Here is a 15,918-nt window from a genome sequence, read left to right on the forward strand (position 1 = left end):
CAGGCTAGTCTCGAACTCCTGAGCTTAGGCAGTCCTCCCACCTCAGCCTCCCAGAGTGCTAGGATTACAGGTGTGAGCCACCACACCCCACACCTGGATATCCTTCATTTTTTTCTCTTGCCTGATTGCTCTGTCTAGGACTTCTAGTACTGCATTGAATAGAAGTGGTGACAGTGGGCACCCTTGTCTTGTTCTGGCTCTTGGAGGAAATACTTTCAACTTTCCCCCGTTTAGTATGATGTTGGCTGTATGGCTGTCATATATGGCTTTTGTATTTTTGAGGTATGTTTCTTCTATGCCTAATTTGTTGAGGGTTTTTATCAAGAAAGGGTGTTAGATTTTATCAAATGCTTTTCTGCATCTATTGAAATGATCACAGAGTCTTTGTTTTTGCTTCTGTTTATGTGGTGAATCATGTTTTTTGATTTGCATATGTTAAACCATCCTTGCACTTCTGGGATGAAACCCACTGATCATGTTGGATTATTTTTTCATGCGCTGTTGAATTCAGTTTGCTAGTATTTTGTTTAGGATTTTTGCATCTATGTTCATAAGGTATACTAGTCTATAGTTTTCTTTTGAGGGGGGGTCCTTTTCTGGTTTGGGTATCAAGGTGATGCTGGCTTTGTGGAATGAGTTAAGGATGATTCCTTCCTTCTCAATGTTATGGAATAATTTCTGTAGGATAAGTACCAGTTTTCTTTGTAGGTCTCATATAATTTAGCTGTGAATCTGTCTGGTTCAGGGCTTTACCTTATTGGTAGATTTTTTATTATTGTTTTAATCTTGCTGTTTGTTATTGGCCTGTTCAGGATTTCTGTTTCTTCCTGATTCAAGCTTGGGAGGTTGTGTGTTTCCAGGAATTTAGTCATTTCCTCTATGTTTTCTAGTTTGTATGCATAGAGATTTACATAGGATTCATGGATGATATTTTGTATTTCTGTGTTATCATTTGTAATGTCTCCTTTCTCATTTCCAATTGAGCTTATTTGGGTCCCTTCTCTTCTATTTCAGGTAAATCTAGCTAGACATTTATTGATTGTATCTTTTCAGAGAGCCAGCTTTTTGTTTTGTTAATACTTTGTATAATTTTTTTTTTTTTTTTTTGGCTTCCATTTCATTTAGTTCTACTCTGAGCTTTGTTATTTCTTTCCTTCTGCTAGCTTTGGGTATGACTTGTTATTTTTGTAGATCCTTGAGGTGTGACAGTGGCTTGTTAATTTGTTATCTTTCTGTCTTTTTGATGTAAGCATTTAAGATTATGAATTTTCTTCTCAACACTGCTTTAGCTTCATCCATAGATTTTGGATGCTTGTGTCATGATTGACATTCAGTTTGAAAAATGTTTTAATTTACATCTTAATTTCATCATTGACCCAAGGAACATTCAGCAGAGGCTGTTTAACTTCCATGACTTTGTGTGGATTTAAGAGTATCTCTTGGAATTGATTTCTAGTTTTAGTCTACTGTAGTCTAAGATACATGAAATGATTTTGATTTTTCTGAATGTACTGAGACTTATTTTGTGGGCTAACATATGATCTATCTTGGAAAATTTCTCATGTGCTAGTGAAAAGAATGTATATTCTTCAGTTTTTGGGTAGAATGTTCTATAGATGTCTGTGAGGTTCATTCGCTCTAGAGTCCTGTTTGAGTCCAGTGTTTCTTTGTTGATCATCTGCCTCAGTAATCTGTCCAGTTCTATTAGAAGAGTGTTAAAGTCTCCAGCAATTATGGTTTTGCTGTTTATTTCTTTGATTAGATGTAGTAGCATTTTATTTTTGAATCTGGGAACTCCTGTGTTAGGTGCATATATATTTAGGATTGTTATATCTTATTGCTGAATTGCTCTTCTTATCATCATGACCATCTTTGTCTTTTTTTTTTTTTACCACTATTAATTATAAGTTTATTTTATCTGATATAAGAATAGCTACTCCTGCTCAGTTTTGGTTTCCATTCACATGGAATATTTTTTTCCTTCCCTTTACCTTATGAATTAAATGGGTTTATTGGAAACAGTACAAGATTGGAGTGTATTTTTTCATCCATTCAGCCAGCCTGTATCTTTTAAAAGGAGTACTAAAACTGTTTACATTTAATGTTAGTATTGATTTGTGAGATACTGTTCTGTTCATCATGTTGAATGATACATAGTTGCTTTGTTTTCTCCTTTGTGTTACTATTTTGGAAAGGTTGAGAGCTTTAACTTTTGGGTGTTTTTACATTGGTCAGTATTCATTGTTCTTTTCCATGTATAGAGAGCACTTTTAAGCATTTCCTGTAGGGCAGGTCCAGTGGTGACAAATTCCCTTAATGTTTACTTGTCTGGAGAAGACTTTCTCCTTCATTTAAGAAACTTAGTTTTGCAGGATACAAAATTCTTGACTGGTAGGTATTCTGTTTAAGAAAACTAAAAACAGGACCTCAATCCCTTCTGGCTTTGAAGTTCTCTGCTGAGCGGTCTGCTGTTAGTCTGATTGATTTTCCTTTGTAACTCATGTTTTACTTTCCTCTCACAGCTTGTAGGATTTTCTCCTTCACTTTGACTTTGGTCAGGCTGATGCATATGTGTCTTGGTGATCTATTTGCTATGAATCTTCCAGATATTTGATGACCATCTTATATGTGGATATCTAAATCTCTAGCAATATCAGGGAAGTTTTCCTCTATTATTCCCTTAAATAGATTTTCCATTGGTTTTTCTTCTTCTCCTTCAGAGATAACTATAATTCTCATATTTGTTTTCTTTGCATAATCTCATATTTCCCTCAGTGATCATTCTTCTTTGTCCAAACTTTCTTCTATGGTTTTTTACTGACTGCGTTACTTTGAAATCCTTGTCTTCAGGCTCTGAAATTCTTTCTTTTGCTTGGTCTAATCTGTTGTTAAAGCTTTCTGATGTATTTTAAAATTCCCGAAATGACTCTTTCATTTCTTTAAGTTTTATTATCTTTTTTTAATGTTATCTATTCCTTAAGTAAATTTTTTGTTCATGTCCTGAATTATTGTTTTGGTTTATTTGAGATGGTTTTCTACAGTCTTCTCAATTCCATTCATCTTACTTGCCATCCACAATCTGAATTCCATATCTGTCGTTTCAAAATTTCCTTTTGGTTGTAGTTCATTACTGGAGAGCTATTGTAATCCTTTGTGGGTGTTGAGACAGCTTGTTTCTTCATGTTTGTGGAGTTTTTGTACTGGTGACTTCTCATTTGGTGCCACTTCTCTCAGCTCAAAGTAGGTAGCAAATATGGTACACATGTTCTCCTCTACTGAGACTTCTGTTGCTCAGTGAAGATAGATATGGGTCTCTGAATATAGTGCTTGGATCCTCTTCTGGAAGCTTGACCATGCAGGATAAGGGCTGATGCACTGTGAGCCTTTAACACTGCTGCTCTGCTGCATCTCCCCTGTTCCTTTGGGTTTATCATTTGCCCACTATGGCAGGGCTGGGCCCTTGTGCTTGGTGCACACAAGAGGTAAAACTGGCCAGTGCGATGAGGTGTGCGTGGGGATGCAGGAGGTCCACTGGGCATCGTGCACATGGGTGCAGGCCTGGAAAGCCGAGGTGCCAGTTGTGTGGGCTGGGTGAGGTCTGAGCAGGGTGCAACACAGGGTGAAGCAGGTGCTCAGAGTGTAGCAGCTCCACAAGTCCAAGGAGCATCGGGCGGAGTGGCCCCTGGTGCACAACAGACTGGAATGTCTCACCCCCTGTTTGAGGTGGAATGGGACCCCTGGACAGATTAGACCCATGGGGCAGGGTGCCTACTCAAGATGGAGCAGGTCTGTGGGAAACAATGCTCAGCTCAGAGTCTGGGATAGCCATGCACCAAGGGATATGAGTGGGGCAGGGCATGCTTAAGGTGCAACACCCAGGGTGCCTGTGTAGAATGGTGTGGGTCAGTAGCGTGCAGACCACTCAGATCCAAAGGTCTCAGCTGCACTGGTCATTGTCCCATATGAGGCCTTTCAGGCAGCAGTGGCAGTGGTAGTGGCAGTGGTCCTGCTATCTCAGCAGTGCGTCCTGAGGGCAACAGGTACATACTCTGCCTGGGTCCCACAGGAAGTGCAATTGAGCATGATAGTCCAGATCACAGCAGCAGGTGCAGAGCTCTTAGTCTCCTGGTTTGCTTAGGGTCCCAGTGGCACTGGTGGGGCTGGAGTATACGTCACCTGCCCATGAGGCACATGTGAGTGCTAGGATTTCCCACCCTCTCCCTGCCTGGCAGGTTCAAGCAGGAGGCTGCAGTCACAGATCTGGCCTCAGGGCAAAAGTAGAATTCCAAGGTTGGGATATTACAATGGTGCCAGCCACAGTGCCCAGGGCTCGCAAGCTGCACCAGAGGCCTGCTGCAGTGGAGGGGTCCTCCCACTGCTCTGGTTGCAGTATCCTCAGGGAAAGCATGGGGTCTGGGCTTTTTTCCTCCTTCCCTTTCCCATATGTGTACACTATCCCTAAGTACTTCCAGTTGTGCTGAGCAGCTTTCCCCAATTCCATCTTCTTCACTTCACTCCCGCCTTCTCTCTGTGGATTCTCAGTGCTCTTGATCAGACAATTAATCCAAAGGTGGGCATCTATCCCCCATTTTCAATCCTCTCCATTGGAATGGCATTATGCAAAGAGCTTCTAGTCCACAATCTTGCTACTTTTTCCAATTTTTTCTTCTTTTTTAATGAAGAATTAACAACTAAAAATTTTCCTCTTAATAGTCCTTTTGCTGTATCCCACAATTTTTGTTAAGTTTTGTTTTCACTTTCATTTATCTCAAATATTTTCAAATTTCCCTTGTGATTTCTTCTTTGATCCATTAGTTAAGAGTGTGTAAATTTTCACATATTTGCAGATGTTTTGGTTTTTCCTTCTGCTATTGATTTCTAGTTTCATTCCATTGTGATTGGGAAAGATACTTTGTATGCATTCAAACTTCTTAAAACTATTAAGACTCATTTTGTGGCCTAAGATATGGTCTATCCTGGAGAAGTGTTCTGTGTGCACTTGAGAAAACTATGTATTCTGCTATTGCTGGGTGGAGTGTACTGTGTATGTCTGTTAGGTTCAATTAGTCTATAGTGTTATTCAGATACTCTATTACCTTACCAACATTCTGTCTGGTTTGTTCTCTCCATTTTGAAAGTGGTCTATTGAAGTCCCCTACTATTTTTGTAGTGCTATCTATTTCCCTCTTCAATTCTGTCAGTAGTTATTTTATACAGTTTGGAGCTTTGATGTTTGGTGCTTACAGATGCTCCTCAACTCATGATGGGATTATGTTTCAAAAACCCATAGTAAATTGAAAATATCATACGTTGAAAATGTATTTAATTCACCTAACCTACGAAACATCACAGTTTAACCAAGCTACCTTAAATGTGTTCACAACACTTACATTAGCTTACAGGTAGGCCAAATCATCCAATATAAAGGTTATTTTATAATAAATTGTTTAATATCTTATGTACTGTATTGAATTCTGTACTGAATATGCCTTGCTTTCACACCACAATAACATCAAAAAATCACAAGTAAAATTATTGTTAAGCTGGAGACTGTCTATATATGTTTATAGTTGTTATATCTTCTTGGTGAGTTTTACCATTTAGTCATTATATAGTGTCCTTCTTTTTTTCTTGTAACAGTTTTTCACTTAAAGTTTGCTTTGTCTGATATCAGTACAGCTGCCCTTGCCCTCTTTTCATGCCATTTGCATGGGGTACCTTTTTCCATTCTTTCACTTCCAATGTGTATGTGTCTTTAGATCTAAAGTGAGTACCTTGTAGCTAATATATAGTTGAATCCTGCTTTTTAAATCTATTTTGTCATTCTACATCTTTTGATTTAAGTGTTTAATCCATTAACACTTCAATTAACTACTGATAGGGAAGAACTTTCCTTTGCCATTTTGTTATTTGTTTTATGTGTCTTGTAGCTTTTTTGTCCCTCATTTCCTCCACTACTATCTTCCTTTGTATTTAGTTGATGTTTTTAGTGACACATTTTGATTTCCTTCTTATTTCCTTTTATGTATATTTTATAAATTGTTTCTTTGTGGTTACCACAAGGATTACATATAATATCCTAAAGTTAAAATCTTTCTTAAATTGGTAACAAGTTACCTTAATTGCTTAATTGCTACTTCTTTACACATCTGCCCCCTACCCACTTTATGTTCCTGATATCCGAAATTGTGTCTTACATATTCTGTACCCATCCACACAGATAATCTATATTTTATACATTTGTCTTTTAAATCCTATATAAAGTAAAAAGTGAAGTTGTGAACGAAATTCTGAAAATACTGGGTTTTATATTTTCCATGTATTTACATTTACTTGAGAAATTTATATTTTCATATAGCTTTGAGTTACTATCTAGCATCCTTTCATTTTTCTTTTGAACTTGAAAAAAACTTTCTTCAGTGTTTCTAGTCAGATAGTTCTATTGTTAATGAACTCCCTTAGATTTTTCTTTTCTTTTCTGTTTTGTATGTGTGTTGGAATATCTTACTATTTCCTCATTGATGACACATTTTTGTTGGATGTAGAGGTCTTGTTTGACATTATCATTTTTCTTTCAGCCCTTGAAATATATCATCTCACTGCCTCTTGGCCAGCAAGGTTTTTGTTGAAATATCCACTAATAATCTCATTGAGATTCCTTATATATAATGAGTTATTTTTTTCTTTCTGCTTTTAAGATTCTCTCTTTGTCTTTTGACTGTTTTATAATTATATGTGTCCCTTGGTGTGGTACTTTTGTTTTTATTTTACTTGGAGTTCATTAAGCTTATGTATCCATATGTTTCTTCAAATTTAGGAAATTATCAGCAATTATTTCCTCAAATAATCTCTCTCCTCGTTTCTTAATCTCTTCTTCTGGGGTTCATCTAATGTTTATATTGGTCTGCTTGAGGGTGTCCCAAAAGTCCCTTACGCTCTGTTCACTTTTCACTCAGTCTTTTTTCCTTTTTGGTCCTTAGACTTAATAATTTCAAATGACTTGTGTTTAAGTTCACTGATTCTTTCTTCTGTCTAAGTTTGCTGTTAAAACTCTCCAGTGAATTTTTAAATTCAGTTATATTTTACAGCTCCAGAATTTCTGTTGAGTTCTTTTTTAAAAATCATTTCTATCTGTTTGTTGATGTTCTCATTTTGTTGATATATATATTTTTTCCCAATTTCATTAGTTTTTGTGCTTTCCTAAAATTCTTGAACATATTTAAGGCAGTTGTTTTGAAGTCTTTGCCATGTATGTTCAATTGATATACTTATTTAGGTACATTATCTGGAGATTAATCTTGTTCTTTTGAATGAGCCATATTTCTCTAGTTTTCTTGAACTGCTTTTAAATGATTTAACTTCACAATGGGTCTCTCCCTGCTCCTTCTCAGGGCCTTAGATATTCTGTTGTATTCTTCTTCCCATAATCTCTTTCCCAAGGTGTTTGTGGGTCTGCAGTCCCCCTATAGTTTTCATGCATTGTGGCACCTATCAACTATCTTCTGTGGTTTCCAGGCTTAGATCCAATCTATGCCACCATTTCCTATATCTGAGCTCCTAGTCAGATCAGACAAAAACAATTTCCTCAGGAAGCACATAGATAACCCAGAACACTGCAACCGAGTTCTACTCTGCTCCTTCCACCACAATGGAAGAAACTGGGAATTGGACTCCTTTATCCCTACTGTGATGTACCATGCTGGGAAGAGTTCGGGTACATGAACAAGTTAAAATCCACAGATTTTTTTTTTTTTTAATTTTTTATGTGGCTTTTCCTTGATTGAGTGTTCATTTGGTTGTTGCAGATCTTTGGTTTCCAAAGCTCTTTTTTTATATAAAGTGGATTTAGTCCATTTGTAGTTGTTTATTTTTTGTTTACATAGAAAACAAGGACCTGGTATCTATCATCATGCTCTGAATTTATTTTTATTTAGTATTATCTGTGCCCCTTTCTACTTCACTGATATAAACAGTAGAGGGGTACCTTCATTACTAGTTATGTATGTTATTAATAAAAGAAATAATATGCAGGAGAAAAGGGGCAATGGTGGGCCAGAAAGAGATGTTCCAAGACACTGTCATGTCAAAAAAATAACAATTCCAGCATGCTGAGTAGGAAAAAATATATAAACAACTTTTTCTCTGTATACCCAGTGCTTCTCCCCAGATAATAATGTACCTCTTCCATGTTATAAATGTTTTTATAAACTTAATAACAATTTTAGATGTTTTAACTATTCTTGATAGAGTTATTAATCAGATCTTAAGGCTACAGTACATTTTGCTCCTCTCTGTCCCATATAACTGCCATACAGTTCATATTTTGCTCCTATAGTCCCCCAAACTTAGATTGTCTTCTGCTCATGTTAATGCTATTCATTCTTAAAGCCCCACAACAAACTCTTTAGCTTTCTAGAATTCATCTCTGAATGCTCCAACTTATATTTCTTCCTCTCTTCTGTATATTCTTTTTACAGGCAGTAGACGTTAGAACATTTGGCTTATTTAAGAGAGACAGCTCTTAAGGCAGGAAGCGTTTTGTTCTGATAGTGCATATTCTTTTGCTGACCCAATGCCTATCTCTCAGGTTAAAAAGTATCCTAATCCATTAGCAAATACTTGATCCAAGATATGATTGCACTACAAACAGGTCTCAAAACAAAGGTGTAGAGGCCAGGTAACTAAAAATGGGGAGCTGGTAGCAAAAGGAGGCTTAGGAATTTTCCACAGTGGGAAGCCAAGGGAGGGCAGAATAAGAAGTGAGTAAAGGTCTGAAGCTGAATATTTGCTCCATTAAGTTTTACCAGGGACCCCATTCTTCCTATAAGCTCTACTTTCATCTCAGATTTCTACATTTGTATTGCCTTAATTTTATGTACCTGGTATATGGACTGAGGTCTTCTTGGTTGTATGAAGATGAACTCATAATTCTGTGTATTAAGTAATGTGTAGGTTCAGCAACAAGATTCCTTTCTTCTTCCTGAAAGTGAAAATCAGGTATTATACAAAGTAGAGTTTAATATGTACTTTCTCATTTTTTGGCATTATTTTGAAGTCTAATGTACACTTTAAGAAAACGTTTTAGAGATTACTTAAAAGGTGGTTGCATCCTATAATTTTAAGTAAAATGTCTCTTCCAATATAATTCTCTTGAAATGGCTTAGTGAGGATGATCTAAATTATGATATTGGATTTTGAGTAGATTTTAAACAAATCTAGAACAATGTTTAAAGAATATAATTTTCCATTTCTAAACTTTAAAAATACTTTTAGTCATGTTTTTCTGGGCTCAAAAGAAAAAAGAACAGAGATTCAATTCAACTCTGGTCAATTAGGAAGCTTGCCAGGTAAATTATCTTAACAAGTACTTTGATCTATTTGTTGGGAATCGTGTTCTTCTGAATTGACCAGAGGTATGTCTCTGTTCTTTTCTCTGGTTCATGTCAGCTTTTGTATTAACCTAGGAATCTCATCAAATGAATAATCAAAAGAATTATTTCATCAGGAAATTCTAAATCGTATATTCTCCAAAAACATGTCATGATATAGATATTTGGACAGGAAAAACTCCAAAGGCTCACTGAGGCCCAGACCATCATTTAAAAGTTTGGAATCAGTAACAAGAGCTCTGCACCATGATGATAGTGGAGTTTATGAGCTAATTATAGGGTGATAATTAAAATTTTTAATTAATTTGTTAAGTTTGGATAAGTTGGCTAAAACACTTTTAAGAAAAAAGTGGGCTATGTGACTTGCCCAAAGGTCCCTTAGCTATTGAGTCAGAGTCAGGATTCAAACCCAGAAGAATCTAAACTTCTATGGATCTTTTTTCACTTCCACCTACCTCAGCCAATCTTCTTGTCCTGTTCTACTGGCATGTGGCTCTCCACACAAAATTTCAATTAGTACTTACCAGCCAAAAAAACAAAAGGACTGGAATCTGTTGTTTTCAATAATTAGCTTACATTTTTCTTAACAGGTTTCCATTTTCTTTTTTCCTTGGACTTCCAATTAATCTAGGTTTCTTTCCATTATCTGCTTTCCCAAAGTTGAGTGTCATGGCTGTATCTGTTAATTATTTCCCTTATACTGTAAATATCACCAGGTTTGGGAGGAGATAATTCATTTTAGTATTCTTTTGTGTCTCACCAAGGTACATTCTTGGACCAAATTTGTGAAGCTCTCTACCTTTTCATTGACAGCCATTCTACTCACTTACCTTATGCTCTGGCTTTTTCTCCGAAGAGACTGTTTCCGGTGTGGTTTCTCTTCCAGCCATGTCAAGCTCAGCAGCAGCTCTTTTAACATGTGTCTCATCAAATTCTATTATCTGATTTGAAATTGGTTCAATACTTTCAATATTTGCACTGGATGTAGGCTGACAACATTTACTTAGTGACAAGAATTTTTTCAGGCTGCTTGTGCTTAGCGTTGGCTTAGGAGGAACTTTGCTTTCCACTGGCTTCTTGAATTCTTTCTCTTTATTTTTGAATGAGTCTTCTTGTGCAAAAACTTCTCCTAAAACTATTTCATCTTCATCAGAATTTAATTCCTCTTTTATGTCTTCATCCAAATTCACTTGATCAATATCATGAGCTACTAAACGAATAATAAGATCTTTTTTGCTTTGAACATCTTTTAAAAGCTCCACCTTGGTAATATCAGGCTTTCTTATATTCTGAAATGAATTTCTGCAAACAGCCTGAAATTAAAAATACAAATATTTTTTAAAAATGCCTCAATCACTTTTCTTGTTGCTCTAGTGCGATATAGCAATTTTGTTATGATTTCTAATTTCAATTTAAGTATTATCCTCAAATGTCACTTATTTGTATATTAGCAATATTTTTAAATGAAGAAATAAATAGAAATCTTAAGAAATATTTGCTGTTGTCCATCATTTCTTTACATTCAAATATATTAATTGAACATAACTTACTCCAAAAATCAGAGGAAGTTCTAATAGAGTTTCTTTTTTGCCTAAACTTTACATTTTGTCCAAAAATAAGTTAATAACTTTCTATTTTTGTCATTTATCTTGAAAGTTTTGTGACAGAAGTAGACATAATAATCTATTTTTCTAAAATCCTAGGTAAGGAATTATAGAGAAATCTGAATATACATATTTATAAGAAAAAAAAAGAAATTGTCTGATTTTGATTTTTAAAAGTAATGAATAGCCAAAATTTTGGTCTTAAATTTTTACTGCCTGTTCTTCCACTACTGATGTTCTGGACATATTTTCCAAAAGATTCTTCATTTCCTTTCATTTCCTCTGTCAAACTGCAATTTCATTGACAATGTTAAAAACAGATTAAAAAAAGATACTTATAATTAAATAAAATAATAGTCCCATTTCTATAACTTTTGACCATGTCACAAAACCTCAAAATTGATTTAATTTAATAATCTTATAACTCAAACTACCTTTGTAAAATTGTAAGCAAGGTTTTCAGATAATGGCCTTAAAGGAATATTTGTAAAAACAAAATATTAGAAGAACTTATTTAAAAAATTAAAACAATCAACTTTGAGTATCTGTGCTAGCAGAGGAAAACAATGGTTTAGAATATCCAAAATCATTTATATGGCTTTGGGGTTTGTTACTGCATGTGGTTTCAACATGCACATGTCTAGGGTGCTAAGAATATATGGTACTTCGAAACAGAGAATTGAACCTTGAGATACAGCCAACAAGAGTCTAGGGTATCTGACCTAATCTTCTGTTTTTCTGTCTCTTCTCTGTTCCTTTGCTGAAAATAGGCAACATTAGTACACAGATTGGTGCAAATCATATGCCTTAACTGAGTTCCCTATGTCTGCTTCTTTATTGTTTTATTTTTGGGATGGCTTTTCCTTCCTTTAAGAGGACAAAGGCATTTGTTTTGGTTTAAATATTCTCTTACTGTTTTTTGTGGTATATAAATGACTCAAGTAAAGAAAGCTGGTAACTAGGGATAAGATTTTTGATAGACAATTCCATAGATAGTTAAAAAATGATTTGGGGTAATGTTATTCTATAGTCTGTTCACAGAAATATTACTCCCAAGGGATTACTTATATATGAATGGAAACTACCAAGTATTGCTAATATAATGATGAGAATCCAGATAGAAGAAGAAATTTTGGAGCTGAAAGGGACCATCATCAGTTCCAAAACACTAAGGGTAAAGGTAAATAAAGGATTCCCAGACCACGATAGTCTCGGTATTTGCATTTAAAAACATAATGCATTAATTAACGTATTTGCCAATCTCGAGACTTAATTCAACGGGCAGCAGAAGAGTGTTGGAAAAGACTCACTCTGAGCTTATGCTCCAAGGGAAATGGTTCTATTAATATAAAACTTTGTTCAGTGTCCAGGCTACACAGGCTACAGACTACATCCTTAAGCAAACTCAGCCATCTTTATAAATGCACATCATCACAAAAGGGGCTTTGATAAAAATCAGAATGTCTGATGGATCAGTTTAACTCTATCTATTGGCAAACAAATCTTTTGTCCTCAATAGTATTAATAGTTTTATGGGCATTTTGAATTCCCGATTAGTTTAATATATTTGGGGCCCAAGTATGGGGCTACAGGGCAGTGGTAGGTGTACAGCAAGAGGAAACAGGTTCATAAAACAGCAGCATTAGAGCAGCTAAGTCCAGAACAAGGCAGAGGAAAGAAACTGGGTGCATCTTGAGAGTGCAGGGCAAATGGGAAAGACTAATATAATTAAAGTGAAATAATAAGGACAAATGCAATCTAAGAGTTTGCTGTCTAATGTTTGCTGATGAATGTTGCTTTTAGAAAAAAAGAGTACTACTGTAGAGCCTTAAATTTGAGAATTAAAACTATATTAGATAGTTCTATACATCCTGATATTCTATTAGCTGTTCCTTTTGAACTCTTGTAGATATTCATAATGAATAACTAAAGAAATTACACAAAATTGTTTCTTCTGAATTTTCAAATGACAATTATAACTTCCATCAGTCTGCTTTTACTGTAAAGGGTATGTTCTTATATTCTCATTCTTCAAAAAAATGTTAGTTCAAATGAGTTGTCTTGGACAAACTAGCCTGAGAATTTTAGAGTGAGCCACAGAACTGATACGGCAAGACCCAGTAAATCACATGATTAGATGGATGAACTGGTACAACCAATTCTATTGCACTGGGCAACAACAACAACAAAATGCCTTCTCATATACCTGTTTGAGGAAAGAAATCACAGAACAACCATGTCTCACTCTTCATTCATTTTTCTGCCATTACCTTTGCACTTACCTCTAAGGGTTTTACATCCAGTCGTCCAGACTTATCCAATGAGGTACGTCTTTCTTTCTTTCTCTGTCCTACATTATGTGAATCTGAGGTGGAATAATTTTTACCACTTATTGAGGCTTTTCTCAGTTGTGCTATGCTATGACCAGTTGTTTTTAAACACTCCCCCTTAAGTTTCTCAAGAGAATGAGTTTTTACAGAAATGACTGCTAAGTGTTCTGAAACAATCTTTGGATCTATTTTAATCGGTTTTTTCCCAACATATGGAACTATTTCAAATGAATATTCCTCTTCAGATAAATCTTGATCTGATTCTTCTTTGTCTAAGTCAGGGACCATATTATCAGAGTGTTCTTGTGCCTTTTGAACAATTCTGTTAATGTCTAGCTCTCCAAAGTTAGCAGCATTTGGACTTTTTGAACTAAATGCTTCTGCATCTAATGGAAAATTTGAAACTCCATCAATAATTAAACCAGCCACTTTTTTAGGGAAGACTTTGTTTGTATCTTTTATATTATAATAAAGTTCTTTGTCAGTTCCGGATTGCTGTAGGACAGCACTATAAACAGAATCAACAACTTGAGAAATCATTTCTATACTTTCTGGATTTAAAAAGTGTTTTTCAGGATAAGCTTTGACAAGACTAATGTTACTTCTGGAAATTTCAGCTGTTACAGATTTTGTCAGTTGAGATGCAAGTTTATTTAACTCAGGCTTTGATAAGTTTTTTTCATCTTTGCTTGAGGCACTTGGCAACTTTACTAGTTTAGCCAAGAACAAGGCCAATGCTTCCTCTAAAAACTTGGCATCTAATGTAGAATCTTTTCTAGATGAAGAATTTTCCTGGAACTTAAATTTATCAATAATTTTGACCACTTTTTCCATAACTTTGACAGCTTCCAGAACTAATTCTGTACTTGATACTTCTTCCTCTACTTGAGGTTGAAATTCAGAATTAGAAATTTCTTTCACCATTAAAAATCCTATTATATCAGAGAGGGCATTGCTCTTACCCATTAAATCTTTGAATACAGAAGTAGGAGAGCCAGAGTGCTTTAAAATACTGGTATAAACAGAATTAACTACTTTTTCAATAGTTGCATTGTCAGTTACAGGTACAGCAGGTGATTCTTTGGCCGATGCTACAAGTTTAATCTTACTTTTGGAGATAAATTCTTGGATTGAATTTAATATTTTTGAGGTTATTTTTTCCATCTCAGTTTCTAGGGACTTGGTTCTTTCCTTATGCAATTTTGGAAACATAGATAAAAGCTTTGATAAAAATTGTACAGCAATTTCTTCTACTATGTTATAAGACAGTTTATGAACATGTGATGGTTCAGGTGGGAGCACATTGGTAGTTTGGATAACATCTTTAAGGATACTTTCAACAACACTTTCCACTTCTGCACACTGATGTGAAGTTAGCTCTCCACAAAAGTATTTCTGCAGCTGATTGCCAGCCACTTCTCGTAGAACTAAGTCAACTATGGTTTCTAAAAGGATTCTGCATCCACTAGTTGTGCAATTTTGTATGATCTCTTGGGATCCAAATTGTGGCAAGAGATTATTATAAATAGACTGAGCCACTAACTGAATAATTTCATCATCATTGGAATGTAAGGATTCTACATACTGTATAATCATATCTTCATCTTTGGAGATCTCTGCTGCAACTGTACTTACTAACTTCATTTGAAGGAAATCCAGTTCTGCTAACAAATTGCCCTCAGACTGTTTTGTTTTGGTATTGAATATTGTTGAAAAAATTTTACATAAAAGAGCAGAAATCACCTTCTCTAAAAATTTATGAGGCAACATTATGGTATATGGTGATGATGTTTGACATTCTTTGCTGGCTGTTTGGGCCACCTTTTGGACCTTTTTAAAAACATCCTTAGATTCCAGAGGCAAACATGTTGAAACTGGAACCTCATCACAAAATATCAAGTTAAGCTGATGTTGAAAAATTTCGTTTATCACTGCACTAGATAGCTGCCTTGCTAAATTTTCTCCATCATTGTTTATATTCTTACAAATAGAGTCTTGTGATCTATATTCTTTCAAAATATTGCAAACAGAGGAGTGAACAATTTTATTGACCAATGTTTTATCAATGGCTGGTATTTTATCTTGGAAAGGTATTTTATCTGAAGAGGGTATTTTAGTCATTTTATGCACACATGGCATTTTATTCACAGTTTCTATCTTAATGCTGGGTGATACTTCATCTGTATTTGATTCTTTATACCTGGAGGGTATTTTAGAAACTGAAGAATCTTTACCTGCAGGTGGAAAAAACTGATTTCCCTTATCTGGCCTAAATACCTTAATTTGAGCATCTGAAAACTCCTTTAACAGTGAATCGATAAGTTTCAAAGCAGTATCATAGAGTTCAGCTTGGTTTTCATCAGCATTTACATTTTGACATCTATCGTGTGTTTGTGTTTCAGGTAAGGAAGAAAAGATCAATTTGTTAACCATTTCAGTAATAACATCTTCTAAAAATTTAGCAGGAAAAATTCCGGGTTTACTTTCTGAGAAGTACTGAGGAAGGTCTTGTTTACTAGGTTCATTTTTAATCTCTTTCTTTCTTACTTTATCTTTCTCTACCTCTTTTTCTCTCTCTCTCTCCGCCTCTTTTTC

The 15,918-nt window shown here is 35.2% G+C and overlaps 1 protein-coding gene across 1 annotated transcript in view; it reads right to left on the reverse strand.

The window, feature by feature from the left end:
- FSIP2 (fibrous sheath interacting protein 2) overlaps window positions 1–15,918 on the reverse strand; it is a 94,763-nt gene that overhangs the window by 11,507 nt on the left and 67,338 nt on the right. Inside the window, exons 18-20 of the mRNA XM_069469919.1 lie at window positions 13,276–15,860; window positions 10,220–10,702; window positions 8,880–8,980 (exon numbers count right to left, since the gene is read on the reverse strand). Of these exons, the coding sequence (XP_069326020.1) occupies window positions 8,880–8,980; window positions 10,220–10,702; window positions 13,276–15,860 (3,169 nt within the window). The remainder of the gene's footprint in view (window positions 1–8,879; window positions 8,981–10,219; window positions 10,703–13,275; window positions 15,861–15,918) is intronic.

Source organism: Eulemur rufifrons, chromosome 1, assembly GCF_041146395.1.
Source record: "Eulemur rufifrons isolate Redbay chromosome 1, OSU_ERuf_1, whole genome shotgun sequence".
Classification (NCBI taxonomy): Eukaryota; Metazoa; Chordata; class Mammalia; order Primates; family Lemuridae; genus Eulemur; species Eulemur rufifrons.